This window comes from Drosophila mojavensis, unplaced genomic scaffold (genome assembly GCF_018153725.1).
Source record: "Drosophila mojavensis isolate 15081-1352.22 unplaced genomic scaffold, ASM1815372v1 contig_74, whole genome shotgun sequence".
In the NCBI taxonomy this organism is placed as follows: domain Eukaryota; kingdom Metazoa; phylum Arthropoda; class Insecta; order Diptera; family Drosophilidae; genus Drosophila; species Drosophila mojavensis.
The window spans coordinates 18,766,079-18,788,747 of record NW_025318899.1 but is presented as its reverse complement, the minus strand read 5'-3'; the positions used below and the strand labels follow the sequence as shown (position 1 = coordinate 18,788,747).

General features: G+C 36.0%; 1 protein-coding gene across 2 annotated transcripts; it reads right to left on the bottom strand.

The window, feature by feature from the left end:
• Nucleotides 1–537: 537 nt before the first annotated feature.
• On the bottom strand, nt 538–21,704 carry LOC6582938 (somatostatin receptor type 5). 2 transcript variants are annotated; one of them, XM_002008584.4, is made up of 2 exons: nt 21,060–21,704; nt 538–2,504 (listed from the first exon to the last, which is right to left on the bottom strand). In XM_002008584.4, the coding sequence occupies exon 2, from the start codon at nt 2,374–2,376 to the stop codon at nt 886–888; it is 1,491 nt and encodes a 496-aa protein (XP_002008620.1). In that variant the 5' UTR covers nt 2,377–2,504; nt 21,060–21,704; the 3' UTR covers nt 538–885. The 2 variants fall into 2 exon arrangements, with proteins under 2 accessions (XP_002008620.1, XP_032587387.1); XM_032731496.2 differs by lacking the exon at nt 21,060–21,704 and adding an exon at nt 7,506–7,567.
• Nucleotides 21,705–22,669: the final 965 nt, after the last annotated feature.

The following is a 22,669-nucleotide window of genomic DNA, read 5'->3' as shown; positions in this document are numbered from 1 at the left end:
ATTTTAAATTATATTGAATGTTCCTATATGAAGCATGCACAGATCGAGTTTAATTAGAGAAATTGATATCTATTCCAGTTTGGATGTAATCGATTTATCGGCTAATTAAAATGTAGTTACCATATTTTCATAGCTCACAAATAACAGTTGAGCGTTTCATTATGTCTAAAAATAAATCTTTTCTTTTACTGACACTCTGAAAATGGTTATTCGTTTTCCCCTCGACTGTTTGGATCAGTTTTATAAAAACAGGTAAAGGTTTGTATTGGTATGCGAAGGCTCTGTTGTGCATGTGTATGTGAATGGGAAGACCATTTGTATTGATTTTAGCATACTTACTAATCCGAGCATCAAACGTATTGCTCCTTAAACGATGTCCGTGTCAAGAGCGTAGATCAACTCGGCCCGCACACTAGAAAATAATAATGAAAAGTAGTAAAGCAAGAACAGTTGAATAAAAAATACATAAATAAATTCGTCTATGTAAAAATCCAGCTAGTTCTGGGTTTAGGGTACCTCTTAGAGTTTTCTTATTTTTGATTTTTAATAATTTTATTCCTTTTCTCGTTACACTTAAAAGCACATTTACACAGTTGGAGTAAGTCTTAGGTCTAGTAGATTTAAACGGCAAATGCACCTTTCAAAAATACCTTAAAACTTAAAACTAAACTTAAGTTTAAGCTGAAAATTCGTCATACTGAATATACTTATTTATATTTTAAGAAAACACGAGGGTGATGCTTGGCTTCTCACTGGGAGTCTCTATTAATACTGCTAGATAGATAGAGATAGAGTAGAAAAACTGAATACGTATATGTTAGTGCTCAGATCATACATAATTTCTATACACTTAAGGGATATTCTAAGTAAGTTTAGCGACTAGTTTCATAGATCAGTTTGCTGAATCAGGCTGGAGCCGCGTCGTGTTGTCGTGCAGAACGCCTCCTGCTGATCGCTGAGGCAAATGATCAGATTCTCTCTCTCTGCATCTGGCGCGGGCACGGTCAGCTTGCCATTGGAGCTGCACGACTTGGGCGCATTGGTGGAGCCCGTCTTCTCGGCTGTGGTTGTCGAGGAGGTGGTGGTCGAGGAGTTGTTGTTGCCCATGTGCAGAGAGAGCAGCGGCGGCTGCTGTTGCTGCTGCTGCTGCTGCTGGGTGGTGTTCAGCAGACGTTTGGAGCCGCCGCGTCGTCGGCTGCCCTGCTTGGTGAAGACGCTCGGCTCCAGCTGGAGCTGGGCATTGATGTCCTGCTTGTTCATGCAGGTGAAGGCCTTGAAGAAGCTCTTGCGAAAGTTCTCGCTGAGGAAGGCGTACAAAATGGGATTCACTGCCGAGTTGGAGTAGACCAACGCGCCCAGCAGCAGGAAGATGAGTATCTCCAGCCGTGACAGATCACGCTGTGCCGGATTCGAGTTGATCAGCGCCAGCTGCGACATCCAATGCGGCAGCCAGCAGGAGATGTAAACGGTGATGACGGTCAGCACTAGGCGAGTTACCTTGCGATGGGCGCGACGCTTCTCCTTGGACTTGGTCGTGTGCTTGGGACCCACCGAGCGCAGCTTGCGTATGACCAAATAGTAGAAGCTGAGTATGAAGCACAGGGGCGTGGCGAAGCCCAGAAAGAAGGTGTACAGTATGAAGGTGGTGCCGGAGTGCTTCTTGTACGCGTCTGGCCACATGATGTTGCACGAGTAATTGATGCCATCCTCCTGCTCGACGGTGCTGGCATAGAGCATCACGGGCAGCATCAGCACCGCCGAGGTGCTCCAGGCCAGCGCCGAGACCAGCTTCGCGATGTGCAGAGTGCGATAGCGCGGCGACGATATGGGATGACAGACGGCTATATAGCGATCCGCCGACATGATCAGCAGAAAGATGGAGGAGGTGAACGACGTGATCGACGTGCTCACCATATACGCCTTGCACATCAGCTCCCCGAAGCGCCAGCTGCAAATGCGCATCGTGTAGAGCAGAAAGGGAATGCCAATCAGAAAGCACTCGTCCGCTATGGCCAGATTGAGTATGTAGATGTTGGTCACCGTCTGCATCTTGGAGAAGCGCAGCACCACATAGATGACCAGCGTGTTGCCAAACAGGCCCACAATGCAGACGAGCCCGTACAGCACCACAGTCAGCAGATCCGCGAAGGAGTTACGCGTCGCCATGCAGTGCTGATACGTCGGCAGATCCGTGCTGTGCATCGAGCTGCCCGTCGCTGGCAAATATCCCTCCGGCTGGGGGCTATAGAGCGTATCATTCGGATAGTCGTAGGGCCCCCTGCTTGTGTTTCCTCCAGCCAGCAGCCAGTCCGGCTGCTCTGACTCGGTCGTCGGACTGCCACAGACCAGTTGAAGCCACACGAACAATAGCCACATGGTTGTTGCTATAAGCTCTCTACATATATCAATATATATGTTACGTATATATTTAGTTTGTATTTTAGTTTTAAGCCTTATTGTTGTTTTCTCATTTGCCAAGTTGCAAACATGTTGTTGTCTGTTGCCTGCAAAATAAATATGCAAATTGCCAGTTAGATATTTTCTATTGGAAAAGCTTTTGTGCTTGTTACAAATTGATTGAGCTAGGGATTAAAAAGTTAGAATGCAGACTAACAAATACTCTAAACTAAACTAAATTTTCATTAAGACTGTAAACCTTTAATATTTTAAGCTGAAAGGAAACTTTTTCCGATCTATGATCTATTGCAATTGTGATACTTTAGTTAAATAACTTGCGTATTAGTGTTGCGATTTCATTGCAATTTTTAGCATGATGTCTTCTTATATTATTATATAAACGTCAATTTTGTTACATCCTCAATCTTTTCACATATTGCCAATTTTCGCAAATGAACTTCAATTTTAGGAAAATTGTGAAAAATTTTATTGTTAGCCAAAATAAAATGCAAATCAAAATTGTATAAAATACACAAATAGCTAAATGCAAAATTAGGAGCCTCTAGCTTCATACACGTAGGAGCATACCTATGTAATTTAATACAGGTATCAAATTCAGGAAGTATGATAATCTATAACACTAAACAGGTATAGCTATTGATTACTAATTTTTTACATTTATTTTATATATATATTTATTTTTAAGTATTTATATATTTAATATATTCTATTGAAACTTATATATTTATATGTTTATATAATATATTTATATTTTTTTATTTATTATTATTTTATTATTATTTTTTAAAATTGTAAGTCTCTTGCTCTTATAGGTTCAGATTTTGATACGTTCATATGTACGCACGGACGGTGAGATGGATGAACAGATGGACGAATGTAGTGCTGTTCAAGAATATTTCTACTTCAGTGCCTACACGCTTCCTTCTGCTTTTTTTTATAAGACTCAATGAACTATGCCTGTTGCATACATATTCACAAACCCATTATGCCCGGATTTTTCATTTTCAGTGGGCTCAGGGTACTCAAAAGTTATTTCAGATTGGCCAGTTAATTAATTGTAGCTATGGTTTCCCAGTGATAGCGAATCCTTGATGCATTCATTTATAAACTTCTGTAAACTTCAATTAAACCACTTCCAGGAATAACTAGAGCAAAAAGTAGTTAGCAATTTATTGATTGAGCTCAGCAACTTTTGCGTGTATCATTGAGCTACAATTTTTTTTTTTTTTGCGAAACTTTCTAGTCCGACTTTTTGGCCGAATTTCGCGCTCCTAACTTTGGCCAAGTCCGTGAAATTCATGGCTAATGCGCGCAATTAACTTTGCGCAAACATAAAATTCATTTTGCACAATCAATAGGAAATGGGATTTGCAAATTGGCATTAACATTTCAATTGAATTCAAATTAAGCATATTTCAACTCGAGAGAGCAGCAAATATATTCTCACTCAACAATCCAATAAGTGCAGGTGTGTGTGGTGCAGGTGTTAAGATAAACAGCCTGTGCTGTTGGCCATTCCAATTGACCTTTGGTATCGATACTTTGCTTAGCTTTTGCCAGGCCCCAAATTTGACTATAAACATATTGGCTTAGGCTTGTGTTTAGCTAGGCAAATTAATTTGTGGCATATTTCACACTACGCAAATATTGTAGTTGGCCCCGGCTGGCTCCACATTTTGCTGGCCCAAATGAAAATGGCCCTCTGCTATTGGCAGGTTAATGCATCTGCCATAAATTACCACACATTTTCAAGTGTTGGATAAACAAGCCAAGCTCACAAAGCTTTACCCAAACCCAAACATTTCGATTTCCATGCAACGCGCCTCGAGCACTGCAATACGAAACTGCACTTTGAAATGGGAAAATTAAACAAAAACTGTACAGAGACGAAACATTGCAATGGAAATTGCTGCAATGTAGCAGGTAGTTGATAATGCCAGAGACTGTGGCTTTTGTTGGAAAATAATTTGAAATATGCACATGTACAGACAAATTGTTATATGTTGTTCAATGTTTCGGGTCTGAAATGGCTGTGAACTCACTTACAAATATTGAGCAGTTAGCTCAAGGCCATTTTTCGGAAGTTGTGGAAAACAAGTTTTTATTATTATTTTTTCTTTTTAAGTTGCTACAGCTAAATGATTTACTATAGATAATTTTTCTTTTAACTTTAAACAGTTATTAGGCCTGTGATGTAGCATTTAACATACAACTTATTTTTCTCTGCCTAATATTAATTTATTTTATTCCCTTACAGGGGGATACTTTTTCTTTGTCCTCATTTACTCATTTCATACAATGTGCAATTTTAACAACAGTTTCACAGCTTCTGCAAAATATATTGAAAATTTTTTAAAAATATTTAGGGTATTTGCTAAGCCCCAATAAGTATGCTACACTATTTTTGGGTCGATCTGGATCACTGTTGATGATTATAATTACAAACTCAAGGTTCTCAACTTTAAGTGGGGATATAGCCTTTTCGATTTTTCACGCCTCAAGAAACGTTTCTATAACTATTTAAATTTCTATAACATAGATCAACAGTAATCGGATTGTCAAATTTTTAAATTCAAGCGTTGCACTTTATTTTTTAAAACCCTAAAAAAAAAGTCAAATTTTGACATATATGTAAATATAAATATATATAAATAAATATATATCACAACATATTTGACCCAAACAACTATAGCTTCAGAAATAACAATAAGTTCGGTACTTCATTCGCTTAAACAGAAGGAAAAACCTCTCAACTGTCGCACACGTTAAGCTCACTTTAAATTTTAAGTCAGCTCTGCAAAAACCTGGCAGAAATTGCTTTTCACAGTCGGATTGAAGCTGATTGAAGTCGACCCACAAATTGCCTGGGTATTCGGTTTGTCAAAAGCGTTTTAAATTTCGTTGTCGTCCACAGTTCATGCAACTGGAACGCGACTCACGAGTAATAAATCGCTTGCAATTGACGATGGCGCTCATTGAGTGGCGGGAGGCGGCGGCTGTGGGGGGAATTGTGGTTGATATCGGACAGGATTTGGTTGTGCCATCAATTAACGGAAAGTTCAGCGTCAGGTGCGTGAAATGAGCATGCGAACAGCGGAAAGTTGACGCGTTGTCAAGGCAAAGAATATCATAGTTGCGGTTTAAGATATTTATTTAAGTTGAGCAATTTAAAATCAGGATGCCTAAGTATGTGTATGATATATAGGTTCATGTCCCGTACTTCGCACAATTAAAAAAAATGTCGAAAATAATAAGGTAAAAAACATACAAAAATTAATAATAAAAAATAGATTTTCGAAAGTGTTTGAAAATGATCATTTTTATGGATTTCCTTTAATACATCTACAATCTGTATTATTATTTCAATTTTTTGTTATTATTTATTATTTGATTTTAAACTATTATTGAATACATAAATTTTTAAATATTTTTAAATTTTCATTATTAATGTTAAAATTTTTTGTTATGTCCATATATTAATTTGTTTTGAATACTATTAAATGTTACATTAATATTTACTTTAATTTAAGAATAATATAGAAATAATATAATAATAATTATATATAAAATATGGGAGTTGTCTAAACTTGTTAATGGTAAATACTAAAATAAATTATTAATTATACTTTTCAGATAAATTGTCCTATTGCTAACATCTCTTATAAGTTAGTTATAAGTTAGTTATTAGTTATAAGTTAATACATCCAATGATTTCAGTTTTTAAACAAATCTAATTAAACATGCGTATAATTATATATTTATATAAAGAATATAAGATCATAAGAAATTGCTAGTGGTAAAGAAATTTTTTTTTTGTTAAATGGTTAGTCTGACGTCATTTCAGATTAATTATTAAACTGCTAGTTTTCATTATTCTAAACATAGACTATATTTTAGTATAAAAATTACTTCAAACGATTCTATTCGCTCTATAAAAGGGAAATTGATATTACTAAAAAATACTAAATATTTATTTTTTCTGCCAATCAAATGTTAAATGCATTTAGTTTTGCATAAATCATAAAATATTCTGCAAATGGGGTAGTGGGTGACCTTTCGCCCCCTTTGCCCGCATTTTATTGCAGTGCTAACTGCTTTGACATTCGGCTGAAGGGTTTTAACGGCTTTAGTTTAACACCTGTCGACGCTTTGTTCTGATATCGTATTCGTAACTTCTGTCTGTTGAATAGTTTTTTGTTTTTGCTTTTATTGTGCTATCAAATGGCAAATTGCAGGCAACTGCTGCTGCTGCTGCTGCTGCTGCTATTGCTATTGCAACAATTGTTGCTGGTAACTGCAACCGCAATTCGGTCACAAATTGCAGCAGCAGTTGCGGCTGGGTGTGGCTGCAGTCACAGCTTATTCACAGAGCTCTGTCCATTGGCTGCCGTTTGACAGGCAAATAGGAGAACATGTGCTGCAATCATTGCAGCCACTCTGAGGCAGACGTTGGCCAAGCGAACTGAGAGGGCTAAGAGTCAGCTGCAAGTGCCCAGTTTTCGATGCTGACTCAGAGAAAGTCGGCTCCCCTCATAGCTGTCAAGTTTGTTCTGCTTATTGTTGTTGTAGTGTTGTTGAGAATGTCCCTTGGACGCATTTTGAGTGTGGCGCTTATTAAAAATTTATGCAGTTTATGAGAGACCGAGCACTCGGTGCCCATCTTCTAGTCGGATGCGGTGCAGCATGTGTCTGGACATGGTTGATGCCACTGCTGCCGCTGCTGCTGCTGATGATGATGTGGCAAAGGGCTATAAAGCAGCAGTTTAGCCTGGGGGATATGCATCAAAGCTGCGTCGAGCTGTTAAAGCGTAAAAACTATCGCATAAGCCACAGCAAAGACTACGACTGAATGGTATTCCATTCAGAGCTTGTCGCTAGAGATTTTTCAGCGCAAGCATTGAGTTTTAGTGAATTTCATTGAAGGGCGCAAAGTTCACATACTGGAAAAAAAAAAAAAAAAAAAAAAAAAAGGAAAAAACTCAAGCAGGGGGAATTTGCTTTGTCACTACGGTTTATATAAGTTGAATAGTTAATGATGTATGCAGTGTAGGATTTATATCTAGCTTATATATACTATATATACAGACCATGTGACATTATTATATTGTTAAAGCCAAAGCTGACGGTACCAGAGCTGACTGAAAATATGCTGAATATGTAAAGAAATGTAGAGAGACAGATTGTGATGTAAAGAAATAGTACAGGAAGATAGGGAGAGGGAAAAAGAGAAAGAGAGGGAGACAGTGAGTGAGACAGAGAGTATGAGTGATAGCTAGATAGATATAGAGAAAGACAGAGAGAGAGAGAGGGAGATAATTAGGAAGAGTGGGAAAAAGGGTCAAAAAGAAAATATGAATATAATATAAATAGACAAAAATCAGACAAACGGTACGAGAGAGAGAGAGAGAGAGAGAGATAAATACCGAGACAGAAAATACCGGGGAGAAAGAGAGGGAGATATAGGGGCAAAGAGAGCCTGAAGAGAGAAATGATACAGATATAATATATAATTTATAATATATATATATTATATATAATATATAATATATAATATATTATATATAATATATAATATATAATATATAATATATAATATATAATATATAATATATAATATATAATATATATATATAATATATAATATAAAACAATAACATTTAATATATATTATAATGTAATATATTAATAATGTATATATTCTACTAATAAGAGTAAGGCAGACTTACAGACGAAGAGAGATTGAGAGAATCAGATTCATAGATGCGCTGTCAATGAGATAGAAATTCTGTTAATGACAGCGAGACTGTGAATGAGTGACGCTCTAATTGGAAAAGAAATGTAGAGAGAGAGAAAGTAGAATAGGAAGAAGAAATGGAGCAAGAGAGACGGCACTCGAAATACAGTTGGAAGCTCGCTAAGCGCACATTTGATTGATTTGATTTATGGAGCACAGCAAAGCAACTGCAAGCGGTAAGAGTGTGGAGCACTTAATTAATTAAAAGTTTGCACAAAAGTTCGTCATTACCGACAGGCCACGCCCCACCGCAAAAGCCGAAGCTTAAACGAGAGAACTGAGCGAGTGCGGGGCAACTCCATTGGCACATACTAAAAGGCTGCAAGTTGCTGCACGCGTGCGAATAATGCCATAAAATTAGAGTTTAGTGTGCAGCGCATGGATGAGGGATGAGGCGGCGCAGGAGGAGTCACACATTTCAGTTGGATTGTGTGCGGCAGAGGCAGGCAGCAGTTGGGCAGTCAACAGCTTGGCAAATGTTTGGCTGCCGGCTGTCGTTGGGGCCGCATGTGGGGCGTATAATTTTTGGATACACAACAACAACAACAACAACAATTCATACATAAACAACAGCAACAACACACATACACTAAGAGTGTGTAAATTTGGCCAGCGCATTTGCATGCAGACCCCGCTCAGCTCCAACCCCACACACACGCACACACACACACACATATGCAGAGAACACCCAGTCAACAGAACAACTGCAGTTGGTGTGGGCCATGTTTATGGAATGTGCGGGCTGCCTGCCTAGTGTAAAGTGCAACATAAACAAAAGCCACTGGCGCTACTCAACCTCTCTCCCTCTCTCTCCCTCTGTGTGTCTCACTCTATTTCTGTCTCGTTCTGTATTTCCTTTGTTTGCCAAATGTTAACCGCACTTAATCTTTGAAACACCTTTGGTTAGGGTATGCTTTGCCGACAAAACATGCATTGCAACAAGTTTTACGCATAATCTGGTTTAGAGTATATAATACTCTAGTCTACTTAGAATTCAGTTACTCAAAAGTTAGGGTATATGAATGAATGTTTATAGCATTTAAATTGTAAAAAAAATAAATCATTGAAGCAAATCCTAATTTTTGTTATTTTGTTTATTACTTTATTCTTAAAAAATGAATTAAGGCAAGTTATGTGCATTCAAAGAGTTACAAAGAAAATAAAAAAAAAACAAGAACAAAAAAAAAAAATCCACAATAATGTATATAACATATAAGAATAATGTAAAGTAGTGAAATTTATATATTTTATTATATATTTGCAAAGGGCATTGTGTGTGTTTGTATCTTAACGAGCTTAAGTGTGCATCTAATATATGAGTTTATGCTTATCAACATCTAAACACGCACGGCTAGAGCAAGAGCCAGCTTAAACGAAGCCATGGAGCAACATAGCTTCAGTCGCATTGGAATGAGTTATATCAACGGCAGACGCCGAATATTAACTATGTAAATTCACGCACAAACATAAGAGCCTGAGTTCGTGAGTCCTGTTCATGGCGAATCACAAGCCGAACCTTTTGCCCATCTACTTTAAAAGCCACTCACGCCTCTGATAATCCACTTCAGAAATAGAAGCAGAAGACATCGGTCTTTTATCTCTTCAGCTCATATAATATAATTGATTTGTGAATGCAAGAGAAGAGTTTTAGGAACAGATCAGACAACGAACAGCAACAGAAGCCATCGGTCTCTCATCTCACCTGGAGGACGTTCAAATGAATTCAAGAGAAAAGTTTCATGAACAGATCAGAAGCGAAATTTAGTCAAATATTCTTAGATGATCACAGCTTGCTTTTAAAATAAATAATTGCATTGTCTCGCTCAAGCAAAGGCTTTCAGTATTCTGCCGCTATATTATTCACATCAATATTGGAAAATTTGCAGTTGGGCAGTTTCACATAAAGTTTGGTTATTTGTTAAGCTAACGCTGCAGTCAGTCAATCAGTGAGTTCAAATAGCCCAATACACTAGTATTCAGATTTGCTCTGACATTTATTGATATATCTAGCTTTGCTCTTCACATTTGAAGGTTCACATTTCCCATTTAAAGGTTTCTCCCATATTTTCACAAAAGTGTAGAGCTTCAGCTTTCAGCACTAACTAAACATCAGCTATCCGCCCGTTGGGTCAAACAGTTTTAAACAAGGCGCAGACTTGTTTGGTTGCGGTTGAAACCTTTTGTTGCTCAACAGAGATCACAATAATCGAAATGTCTGACTTTATTCCAATGCGTAATGGCAGAGCAGAGCACAATGTCAGTTACGGCCCTTTCAGACGGCTCAGTTATGCATGGGTGTGCAGGCATAGATGGGTATGTGTGTGTGTGTGTGTGTGTGTGGGTGTCTGTTCACACATCGCTAGCCAACTGCAGTCTAAGTCCTAGTTGTGAGAGTCCTGCGGCTTTTACCATTACCCAGCCGGACTGCTCATTTTATTTATGGAGCTCACTCTCACTCAGCCACACCTTGGCATCCCCAGCCAGCCAGCCGCCCCCGCTCACCCACACGCATATATCATAGGCACTGGCTTTCAGCTTTTAACAGACGCATTTGCAAATACTCACACACACAGTCACACACACACATACACATTCAAACATTTGCACCTTTTGTTTGGCTTAACGAAATGGAACACAAAATTGGGCCGTAGCTGGCCTTTGGCGTGGTTTGTGGCTAAATGGCCTCAACTGCAGACCTAAATCCTATGTCCTAGCTATCTGTATTGTTCCATGGACATTTTCTGCTCTCTATCTCTAAGTGATCCAGGTGATATATCAGTGGAACATTAACGGTACTGCTCCTGCCGGGAAGCAAACAGATTGCCATCGTAAATTAGAGCCGAGACGAAAATTTGTCTCCACTTAGCCAAGTTAACTGCAAGGTGCTGTAGAAGCGGCTTACTTGCTGCATTAAGTTTTCGATAAGCGCTGACAATTGATTTAATTAACAATTAATTAATAATATTTCAGTTAAGCAAAAGGAAGAATTTTTTATTGCTAATATGAATTTTGGAAATTAATTCTATTTTATTTCCAATTTTCACTGAAAAACTGATATTTATATATATATGTATATATATTCATTATTATTATTATTATTTCTTTCTACTATAAATGAAATGGTGCCTCTTTCAATTTCTATAAAAAAATATTGTTTAATATGAGTTTATATTAATTTCATTACAAAGAGCATTTAATTGTTGTATTATATTTTCATCCAAAATTGAATGATTTTATTTATTCTTCGCATTAATAATAAATTTGATAATTTTGTATTATTAATATGACTTCATATCGAATAATATTTTTTTTATTTATATTTATATATATATTTTTATAATAAACTTATATTATTTATATTTTTTATAATAAACTTATTTTGTAAGTATATAAATATATATATATTTTTTAAATTGCGATTAATATAAATGATAAAATGATTATATTTTTATTTATTAATTTATTATTATTATTATTTTCAAATTTTAAGTTTTATAATAACTTGAATTTTATTTCACATTTAATTTTTTTTTCTTTTTCGCAAAACTATTTATTTTAAATGTAATTTTTATAGGCATTTTTTTTTTTTCATCATGACTGCATTACATATTGCACATTCTCCTATAAATGAAGTCCGTTACCTAATTTATCAATTACAATTTTACGCTAATATAAATCACACTAGATTTTCTTTAATATTGTAATTTATTTCGTTAAATTTATAATTTCGTCGCTTGCCGAATGCAGCAACCGCAGTCCGTTTTACGCATGCTTCACTGTGTGTGCTCGTGTTCGCGCATTACCTATTCGGAGACCGCGGATAACGCAATTTACATAAATTAGCACCAATATATTGCCACGCCCCACGGCCTAATAGCCGCCCATCTGTTGGACATGCTCCAATAGTTGTCGCTTCGTGAAATTTTCAACAGCAATTTTTTTGGTCCACATAATTGAAGCATGCCCATTGAATCCATATGTGTTCAACTGGCCTTAGTTTAGCAACTGATGGGCGTGGCACTCGGCTTGCCGCCCACAGTCAGTGTTGCCATTGTTGCAGCAATGAATGAAGCCTTTGTCAGGCGACTATTTTGGTTTCTATGGTGCCGACAAAGCAACAGCGACATTTTAATTGGATGCTGTTGAAATTCGACATTTTATTTTAGCTGTTGGCTCACAGTTTGACTTTGTTGAAGGGTTTTAGTGGTAAAGGGCTTTAAATTCGTTGAATGTTCTGTGCAAAAGCGGGTATATGATTTCTGTGGAAAGCGATTTAAATAGGCAGATGAAGGAATTTTCTAGCTGAATGAAGACTTCAGAAGAAATATGAGAATGCCGATAGCAATACTCATTTTTAGTAAATCGATAAATATCGATTATAAAATATACGTAGCAGAACTTTATGAAAAAACATTGGCAATACAGTTGAAGAAATTAACATCTGTTCATATAAATATATTCAACTTTCGCTATAATTTACCCAAGAACTTATCGATGTTGGAAAGAATTTATTAAGCATATCTAGGCAATCAATGGTCTATAAGCATTTTAATATAAATTTCCTAATTTTCTCATATTAAATAACACAGCTAATCCTCCTAATACCTCCGGGTATCTTCTAGTCGAGCACTCCCCACAGCAGTTCTTCCGCTGTTGTTCTATTCACATGTTTTTTCCAACAGCTTAGCTTACACAGTTTTTTGTTACACGAACAACGTAAAATTTTGCGTGCTATAATTGTTTCGCACAACTTTATTAATATTGTCGCAAACTATGTTTAAAGCATTTTCAAACAATTCAATTAACATTTTTTTTTTTTTTTTTTTTTGCATAATTTGTGAACTTTTTCATTATAGTTGCAAATTTTGTGTACAGTAGTAGCCAGTCGACTGTGAACTAATTTAAAATGGCAATCAAATTTATTGAGCTGTTTATGGGGCAAACATAATTTAATGCGACAAAAATCACTCATACGCCACGTGACACTGATTTTATTTATTCTTATCGTATCAAAGAGATTTTTCTATATTTTGTGATTTCGATTTCCCAGAACTTTGCTTAGTCAATCAAAGTTATGACATTTACCTGTGTACAAATAATATTCGAAGTATAATTACCGAGCTGGAATAAATAGGAAGAGAGAAAATGGCTCGACTCGGCCTTTTATGTTTGCCGGAGCCTCTGCTCTTTTCTGTCTGTCTGCCTGTTAGTCAGCCTATTAGTCTGTCTGTCTGTCTGTCGACAGGTCTATGTGGCTCATCAGTTTGCCTTTGTGTGTCTGCGTTGATATTTACAGCTGACTCAGCAGCAGGCAAAGTGAAATATAAAAATAAATAAATTGAAATCAAATCAAGCGTTAGTCAAAGCAAATCGTCCAGCGGAAAGTCGTTTGACGCTTGGCAAGAAATGCAATTAGCAACATGAATGGCCAATTAATAATTATTGCAGCAAATGCATAGCACGTGTTGTTGTTTTTGTTTGTTGATGTTGTTATTTTTGTTGGTATTTGTTGCTGTTGTTGTTGTTGTTGTTGTTGGTCTTGTTATTTTGGTTGCTCCCGGCAAGTTGTTATTGCTCAATGGCACACAGTTTCCTGCACTTAGTCAGCCATCAATTTTATTTATTCATTTAATTGTGATAGTCGGTCAAGTTAATATACTCAGTAAACAACAGCACTGCACGGGGTATATTGAGTGTGGAATGCAAGCTGAAGAGGCAGTGGAAAATGTTTATATGTATATGTATATTAATATTGATACTATGGAAACTTTTATTGGGATCATTGAAAACTGCAGCTACTAAAATATTGAAAAGAGGAATATATAATAATAATAATACTATGATAAAATAATATTAAACATTATAAATATTAGCTCAGAAAACGTTTTCATAATTAATTATTATAATATAATATTATAATATAATACAACATAATAATATTTATATATACATTTTGTTAAATAAATTTGCCTTCCATAAAACATATGTAAAAAAAAAAATATATATATATACATATATATATATATTTTAAAGCCAAAAATTAAAAATAAAATATATATATATATACGTTGTCTATGAAAATGAATCAATTTATTATTTATTTTCTATGGCATCTATTTCTAAGTGCTATCATATTTCGAAAACTCATAATAAATAATTTAAACAAATATATATAATTCTGGAAAAATTACGAATATAATTCCAAAATTTCTATTATTCGTCTTTTTTTAAGGATTTTTTTATTTCTTTTCATAATTAAAAAATCTATGAATTGCAAACTAATCAAAAATTTGAATATGGATTACTTTTTCGTCTATTTCTAAAAGCTGTCAAATTTACCAATAGCTCAAAATTATTTCTACAAAAAACAAAAAATTTCAACAAATTATGTATCTGTTCTGTTTTTGAGAAATAGAAATCCCAATAAACTGTGATTATTATTTAAAGTCTTCAAGTCTTGTGCATTTCATTACTTTTAGGCTTCCGAACAGAACAAAGTGATTTCCTATTAATTTAACTTATAATGAATATGCTAAATCTCAAAGAGCTCACGTCATAAACTAACAGCTTCTCTTTGTCAGGATATTTTATAGTCGAATTTTCTGTGAACTGTTTCCCCCCACTTTGTTGTTGTTTATCCAAATTGCTCACTGATGTTTGTTGTTGTTGTTATTGCTGATATTTGTTTTCACTCACGTTTGCTTATTGAAGTATTTTTAATGGTCGTACGTAGCCATGACCAACCTAGACAATGCGCCTGCCATCCGTTCATCTGCTCTTATTTTATGAGTCCATTTAAGCAGAAACAATGAAAATGTGATGTACATTTAATTTAAATTGATTACTCTAGAGCAGTAGCAACGGAGAGTGGGCCGAGAAGTGGGCCACCAAGAGCTACCAGTTGAGATATGGATAGCTCTGTATAGTATATATACTTCTACATATGTATATATTTTTGTTTATGTTTGAATCGATAATGCATTGACGTTCAATTAACACTAAATCATGATATTAATTAATTGATATTATTTTTAGTCTCAGTCCTTCTCCCCCACTTCGAATCTCTTCAGCCACACACACACACACACAAAAAGTCCAATCAATAGTGCCCGAGTTGACATAGACGGGGGGTCTTCTGACTGCCGGCTGTCGCCTCCATTTCCATGCCATGGACAATTATTCATTTCGTCATCGGGCCGTGGCTAATTGAATTGCGAAATCGATTCGGAAGCTCAGCGAAATGGATCGCATGACTCACACATCAACTCACCAATATCTGCTCGAACATAACTAATGGAGTATTTAGTCAATGTGGATCGGAATGTCGTTGTGATTGATTGGCTAGCTAATTTCTGTGCGGCATTGCAATCAGTGTAAGAAATAGTTAAACTAATTTACTGCACGATAATGTTATCAACTTTTAGATATTGCTATATCCCGCAGAGCCAGCCAGCTGACTGTGGGGCATTCATTATCGTGTAACCCTTTGTTCTTTATGGTAATTTTGTTTTTTTTTTTTCAGCTTTTTATATACGTTTTTTTTTCTTTTGCTTATGTTTTATTTTTTTATTTTTATTATTTTTTTTGCTATTGTTGTCGTTGCTGCTTTTCTCTTTTGTCGTCATTAACGTCAGCCAGGCGTTGTTTAATTTGAGCATTAATCATAGCTACGCAAGCTGGGACTCCCAGCGTAACGGTATATAGTTGCAATCTGCTTGTGCTGCTGCTGCTGCTGCTACTGCATCAGCAAATGGCTGACGACAACTTGATGAAAAAGTTGTGGCAAGTTTTTCGGGATGCAAAGCACCAACCACGTTGCATAAGGTGTTGCCAGCAGAGCCAGAGCTGCACAATGTGCATTGTGCTCTGCCATGACTTGATGAATTCTTAGAAATTTGTTTTGAAAATATGTTGACATTCCTCAACCACCCGCTGTCCACCCACTGGCATACTTATTAACCACATGAGGTCTTTATATAGCCAAAGTATTCCCATTTTTTGCTCTCTTCTGTTGAATAACTTTGGTAGTCAAATTTATCATTGCACAAGTGTGTGCATGTGTGTGTGTGAGAATGAGCTTTTTGAGAAGGTATGGCTGACTTGGGAATTCATACAATAATATATTTTAGAGATTAGCTTAATGGCCTTTGCTATTCTGCATACAGAGGCAAAACTGCAATTAATCTCTGTTATAATTATGTGACACTATCAAAGAGTTTTCAAGTATGCTAAAATTACTCAAACACAAATTCCAGTTGAGCTATTCTGTATGCATATATATCATTTACTTTGGCTATAGAATGCGAGGGAATTCATTCACAAGTTAAACATTAAGGCAGACAGATAGAGAGAGAGAGAGAGATAGAGAGAGAGAGACAGGGAGAGAGAGACAGATAGAGAGAGAGAGGGATAAAGAGAGAGCTTTGTCTTAGTCCTTGCTGTTCTAGGTAGCTAAGCATATTTGCAATTAATCTCAGTTTTAATTATGTGAAACTATCAAAATATGCCAAATTATAAAAAACTTTCTAGCACAAATGCATAGTATGTATATTTATCATTTACTTTAGTTTTAGAATTTTACTTAATATAAAACTCACGACTATATTATACTATGCTATACTGTATTATACTGTAATATAAAGTACCGTAATATTCATGAAACACATATGTAATTCATTTAAATATGCATTATTTCCCATTTGCCAGAGACAAACGAAGAAGTATTATATCAGTATGTAGAGGAGGTTAACAGTGTTTAAGCTGCTGGGTTATGTGATTCAAGCTCTAAAATTGGGATTAAATGCGTTTGCTTTCAATTTGCCAGATCCCTAGAAGACATAATATCATAATGCTTTTTATTATATTACATACAGATAATATTTGGACTATCTGTTAGTGAGCTGAGCCAGAAAATGGGGCGCATCCTTAAGAAAAATATTAATAACATTTTTATATTTAATTAATTTTTTTATAGACATGTTTACAATATATATTAAATTTCCCATAGGCAAACCCGCAGCTAAACTTATACTCCCTATACTTTACTTATAAGCAAAATCTTTAAAGCATCGATAAATACTGTTTCGCTTCACAAGTTGCCTTACTTTATCCAAAGTTTGTCTCACTTTTGCAGCTACCTCCTCACATCATAATTTAGCATAAAAAAAGAAAAGAAAAAACTGCAAGAGATGTTACAGCATCCGCTTTGCAAAGGTTTCTCTTGACATTTTGCCAACACTAGTTTCAAATTCTCTCTCCCTCTCCCTCACTCTCTCTCTCGCACTTGTTATGCAGAATTTTGTAACTTGCATCTCTGCATCGTTGTCTCATCTAATTTCTTTTTACCACTTTTTGGCTTTTGTTTTCACTTTGTTTTCACACCTTAGTGCAGCTTTGTGGCATTGAAAGTTGTTTAGCACTCACAAAGTGCGCTTTAATGGACTTTTGTTTGATTTGAATAGCATCGATTCATCAGCATAATTTCTTGGCTAATGGGGAATGATTTAGTCTAGCTCTATCACAGCCTTCCAGTGGAGTTTTGCTACATTTATTATCATCGCATCGATGGCCTTTCAATTTTCATTTACGCTGCACACCTAATTGCAGCAGCTCGATAGCAGCTTATCTTATCTATCCGATGCGGGTGCTTTATACTATCTACAGAGGCAATGCAATGTGTTCCATTCATCCGCCCCGCGCAACTCGTTTATATAGATCGGTTTAAAGGTCCCATCGTAATTAATTGCAAAACTTTTCGCATTGCACGACGAAAAATTTGAAAAGTTTGCTGCTTCTGCTGCTGCTGCAGCTTTGGATATCTCATTAACTGTTTGTGGCTCTGCAGCCATTGAACGAGCGATGAGTGCTGAACGCAATACACCTGCATGACTGTCAGATATCATGGCTAAGTACCTGATGGAATGGTGGAAATTTGAACTGAGCTCGAGAGCAAAGCAAAGAGATAAATGACAGAGACAAATTGCATGGAAAGCAAAAGCTTTATATTTCTTTTTTCCCAATTAAATCAGCTATGTTAATTCAAAAGCCTAATATACATAGTTTCAAAAGCAAATCAACTCTAGTCTAATGAAAATCAAAGCAAAAGACCGCATCCCAATTTGCGAATCTGTCGCGAAAGCTTTTCATTTGAGTTGCCCCAACTTAAGTTAACCACAGTATTCGTTTGACTCGGTTAGGAATTTCTGTCACTTGGTTCTTTTCCGTTGACTGTTTGTCGAGTGTCAGTAGATCAGGAGGAGGGAGACTGGCTGAGAAGCTAGAGCTGGAGCTGGAGCTGGCGCTGGCGCCGCTGCCATCAAATTATACGAATTTGCTATGCACTTTGTCTGGCAAAATTCGAGGACAGAAATTTTGGCAGCTGGCGCTCAAACCATAAGCCTGAAGCTTTTGCTGCCTATTTTTTGTCGTAATACTCTTTGCATAGTATAGAATGGGTGGCTACAAAACACAAAGGAATGAAGGCAATTTTGTTTTTTATACAAGTGTTGAGTCCATACTACAGCATTCTGTGCTATAGAGTACTTAAAAGATATTTATGTATGCAAAAGCAGGAATCTTTCGGATCAGCAATAATCATAATGCTTATCTATTTCAAAATGCATTTTAAATTGGAATATTTCGTTTGTCCTATACCCTGGGCTGCCCAGTATTTCATTATAGAGTAACTGCTAGTCAGGCATATGCATGTCTGCATATAGATATATACTGTTAATCTATTCAATATTCCAAGCACAGCTCTATTCGAGTAAAACACAGATATTTAATTTATTCTGTGCCGCCTAATATTTGCATATACAGTAGGATATATTGTAGTATATAGAACATAGTAGAAAAACTGTCATGAATATATATAATATATTCGATATTCGATATATCGAGTGGAGTTTTTATACATTTTGCCTATTAAATAGGACATTTGAGGTAATTTCTATATATTTTCTATACATCTAGCAGCTACAGGGTATCTGCTAGTCATGCATATACTTCTACATTTAAATACTGCTTATATATTCATTAGACCAAGCACTGCGATAATTTCTTAACTCTATCGAGAGTAACTCAGTCGGCAGTGGATCTCACTCAAGCATAGGGTAACTGCTAGTCATGCATATTCATCAACTGTATTCTTTTTATCACATCATTTGCACTGAAATGTTAATGTTTGTTGTTTCCCTTTGCCGTTTCCTAGGGTCCCCTGTTTGTCCTGTATGTCCTGGCTCAAAAAGCATTTCCAACTGGCAGCCAGTCAGCCGTAATGGAAGGAAACTGTTTGGTTGCAATGTCCTCTCGTGTGTGCTGGTGTCGATTGTCGGAAATGGGAGTGGGCGTGCGAGTGGGAGTGGGAGTGGCCGAGGTGTCTTTGACTTGACGTTGAAAGAAATCTGTCTGACAAATTACATGCGTAGCAGCTGCTGAATGCTTCGTTTGCCCATGTTGTCCTTTTTGCTGTTTCTACTCCTGCTCCTACTGTTCCTGCTCCTGCTCCAGCTCCTGCGCCACATTTGGCTCAGCCAACAATCATCAGCCAAATGCGCGTCAGTCACGCTGTCTGTCTGTCCGTCAACAAGGAGTGCAACGACCTTTTAGCTGAATGGGACTACGTTTTGGTAAATGACTTCAGCTCCTTTTTTTACAACTGCGGCCCAATGAGCTGTACCTTGAATAATTTGATAAAAGCGTCTGCAACCTGATTAGGCTAACAAAGTTTTCTCGGACTTGGCTAATAAGCTATAAGTGACCCAAGACTTTCGCATTAGATACAGATATATATTTAGTTTTATAAATACTTTAGGATATTTAAAAAAAAAAAAAAACAGTCAAATATATTTCTGCTATAAAAGAGTTAAGATAATATTTATAAATAATAAGAAAACATATATTATTTATAGTTATTTGTCTCTTTAACTTTTCTTCTTCTTATACAAACAAGAAAAACAACGTTGAAAACTTTCTCATAGTAAAAATTGTATTATTTACTTTACTATTTTTTTAAATAACAAAAAAAAAATAAAATAAAATAAATAAATAAATAAAATAATAATAAAAAAAATATTTATGGGGATTTAAAATTTTATAAAACAATATACATATACATATATATATTTTTTTTGTCTAAAGTTGCAAATAAAAAAGTAAATATTTTTATATTGAAGACAAGATTGCTAGCACTTTATAATTTTTTTTTTAATAAATTAAAAAAAAAGATATATACTTTGTTTATTATTTAATATAACATTTTTGTTTAGAAGACTTTAATTTAATTAAATAAAAAAAAAAAAAGGATTTCATTAAAATAATTAATTGTATTTGTTTGTGTGGCTTTATATTTTATAAAAAAGATTTTAATATATATTTTTAAAAATTGTTTTTAAGCGCTTGTTTAAAATAATAAGAATCACTTTACAAGTTGTTGCTGATTTAAAGTCTCTGTAGAATTAGTGCGCGGTATTTGACAAAAATATTTAAAGTATAAAACTCAGACTAAGATTTTTGTTAAAGACATCATATAAAATTCTTAAAACTAAAGCACTTTAGTTTTATTTTTTTTTTCTAACGACTATTTGGCATTTTAAGCTCCGTCCAGGCATTCCTGTCACACTCTATTGCCCCATCATCGGCTTTGAAGTGCTTAACCCTCGCATTCAACAGTTATAAATGATTATGCGTACAAATTGTCGCTATCTTGATAAATTCGCATGCACAGCACAGGACGTGAGAGGACCTTTCGAAAATGGTATTTCTTCTATTGTTTGGCCAACATATTCACACGCACACACACACCATATGAAAGATACAAATGTATCTCAGAAATGTATCTAATGCTTACCATTGTTATGCGTCGCCAGTTGCCGCCTTGGCACATGGTCCACATCCTCGACTGCGTTTCGCACAAATTCCCAAACGGCACGCACTTATTTTTCTTTTTTTTCACCACGTTGTGTTTTGAGGTTCTCAAAATATTTGGCAAACGTTTCTATGATTTCTCGAATTTCACGAATTTTGCGAATTTCTCTGTTATTTTTCACTGTCTGAATTATTTGTGTTGCTGCCTGCGGCCGACGGCCTGCAGAGTTATTTGTTTATTTACGCTGCGTTCTGCTAATTTGAATTAGCTCTGCCAGCGTTGCGCAGTCGTCGTCGTTGCCGTCGTCGCTGTCGCCGTCAGAGTACCGTTGGATTTACGCACTGTTGCTTTTGTTTCGCTTTTAGCGAAACTAGAGGTTTCGCTTATCGCTTATGCGCTCGGCCCGGCTCGCTGCTGCGACTGCCAATGCCAACTGCACGTTTCAGCTTTGTTTTGCATACTGCGCGCCGCAGTTGCCGGCGAATGTTGTTGTGGTGCATGCGACGCCCCCGACTGCAGAACTGATGCCCCGACGAGACGCCAGCCTCGTGTGCTCACTCGGCAAAATTGGCTAACTGTTCATGCTCGTGTGTTTTTCATCTGTTCGCTTCGTATTCGCTTTCTGCTCATAACGAACTGCATGCATGTCTCACATTGCAAGTGCACTGGGAAAAAAAGTGTAGTAGTTTAAATATATGAAAAGTATTAGAAATTTCTAAAAAATCATATGGTAACTACATAAACTGAACAAGAACGAACAACTTTATTATAATATTCATTTGTTGGCCAAAATTTTATATAACTGTAAAGTATGTCTTCACTGCAAGATTTTGGGAATTCGACTAAAAAATATATAAATAAACATATATTTAATATTGAGTGTATGCCTAACAAATTTAAAGACTTGCCACGCTTATACTTAGTGCATGCATAAAATATTCTCTACCTTTAATGTGGGTGAAAAGTTTCTACTCAGCAGGCCAAACAAACACACAGAAATACAGACAGACACTCGGAAGGACAGGCGAACCAACAACAAAAGAAACTTTTAATAAAAGCACCACAAAGACTTTTCTCAGTGTCTATTACAATTAATAACACATGGCATAGACTGCTCTATATCTCTCTCACTCTATTTCTGTCTCCTTCAGTGTCATATGTTTGAGCTGTGGCTCTCTTATACTCACGCGATTATAAGTACTAGTATTTTTGCCGGCAAACTTTCACTTTCAGCAACTGCGCTGCTGCTGTTAACATAGCAGGCAACTGTTAAGCGCTGACAGCGCTGTTAGTGTGCAGCTAGGACATTTGTTGATTGCACACTGATTAAATGCCGAATCGATTCGGTTTATGTGCGATTGCTTCCAGCTGTGGGACTCATTAGGCTAATTAAACAGGTGGGAAATGGATTTTAAATATCAATTTCTAATTGAAAATCAGAAAGGTTTTTTTCTTTTCCCATTTGATTTGGATGAACTTGTCTGTAGCAGAGATGAAACGAGAAATTTCTCGGAATTTTAGATATTATTAGATGCAGCCTGACTATATTAAAGGAACTAATTTCAATTATTGGGCAAGGCTGATGCAAAAAT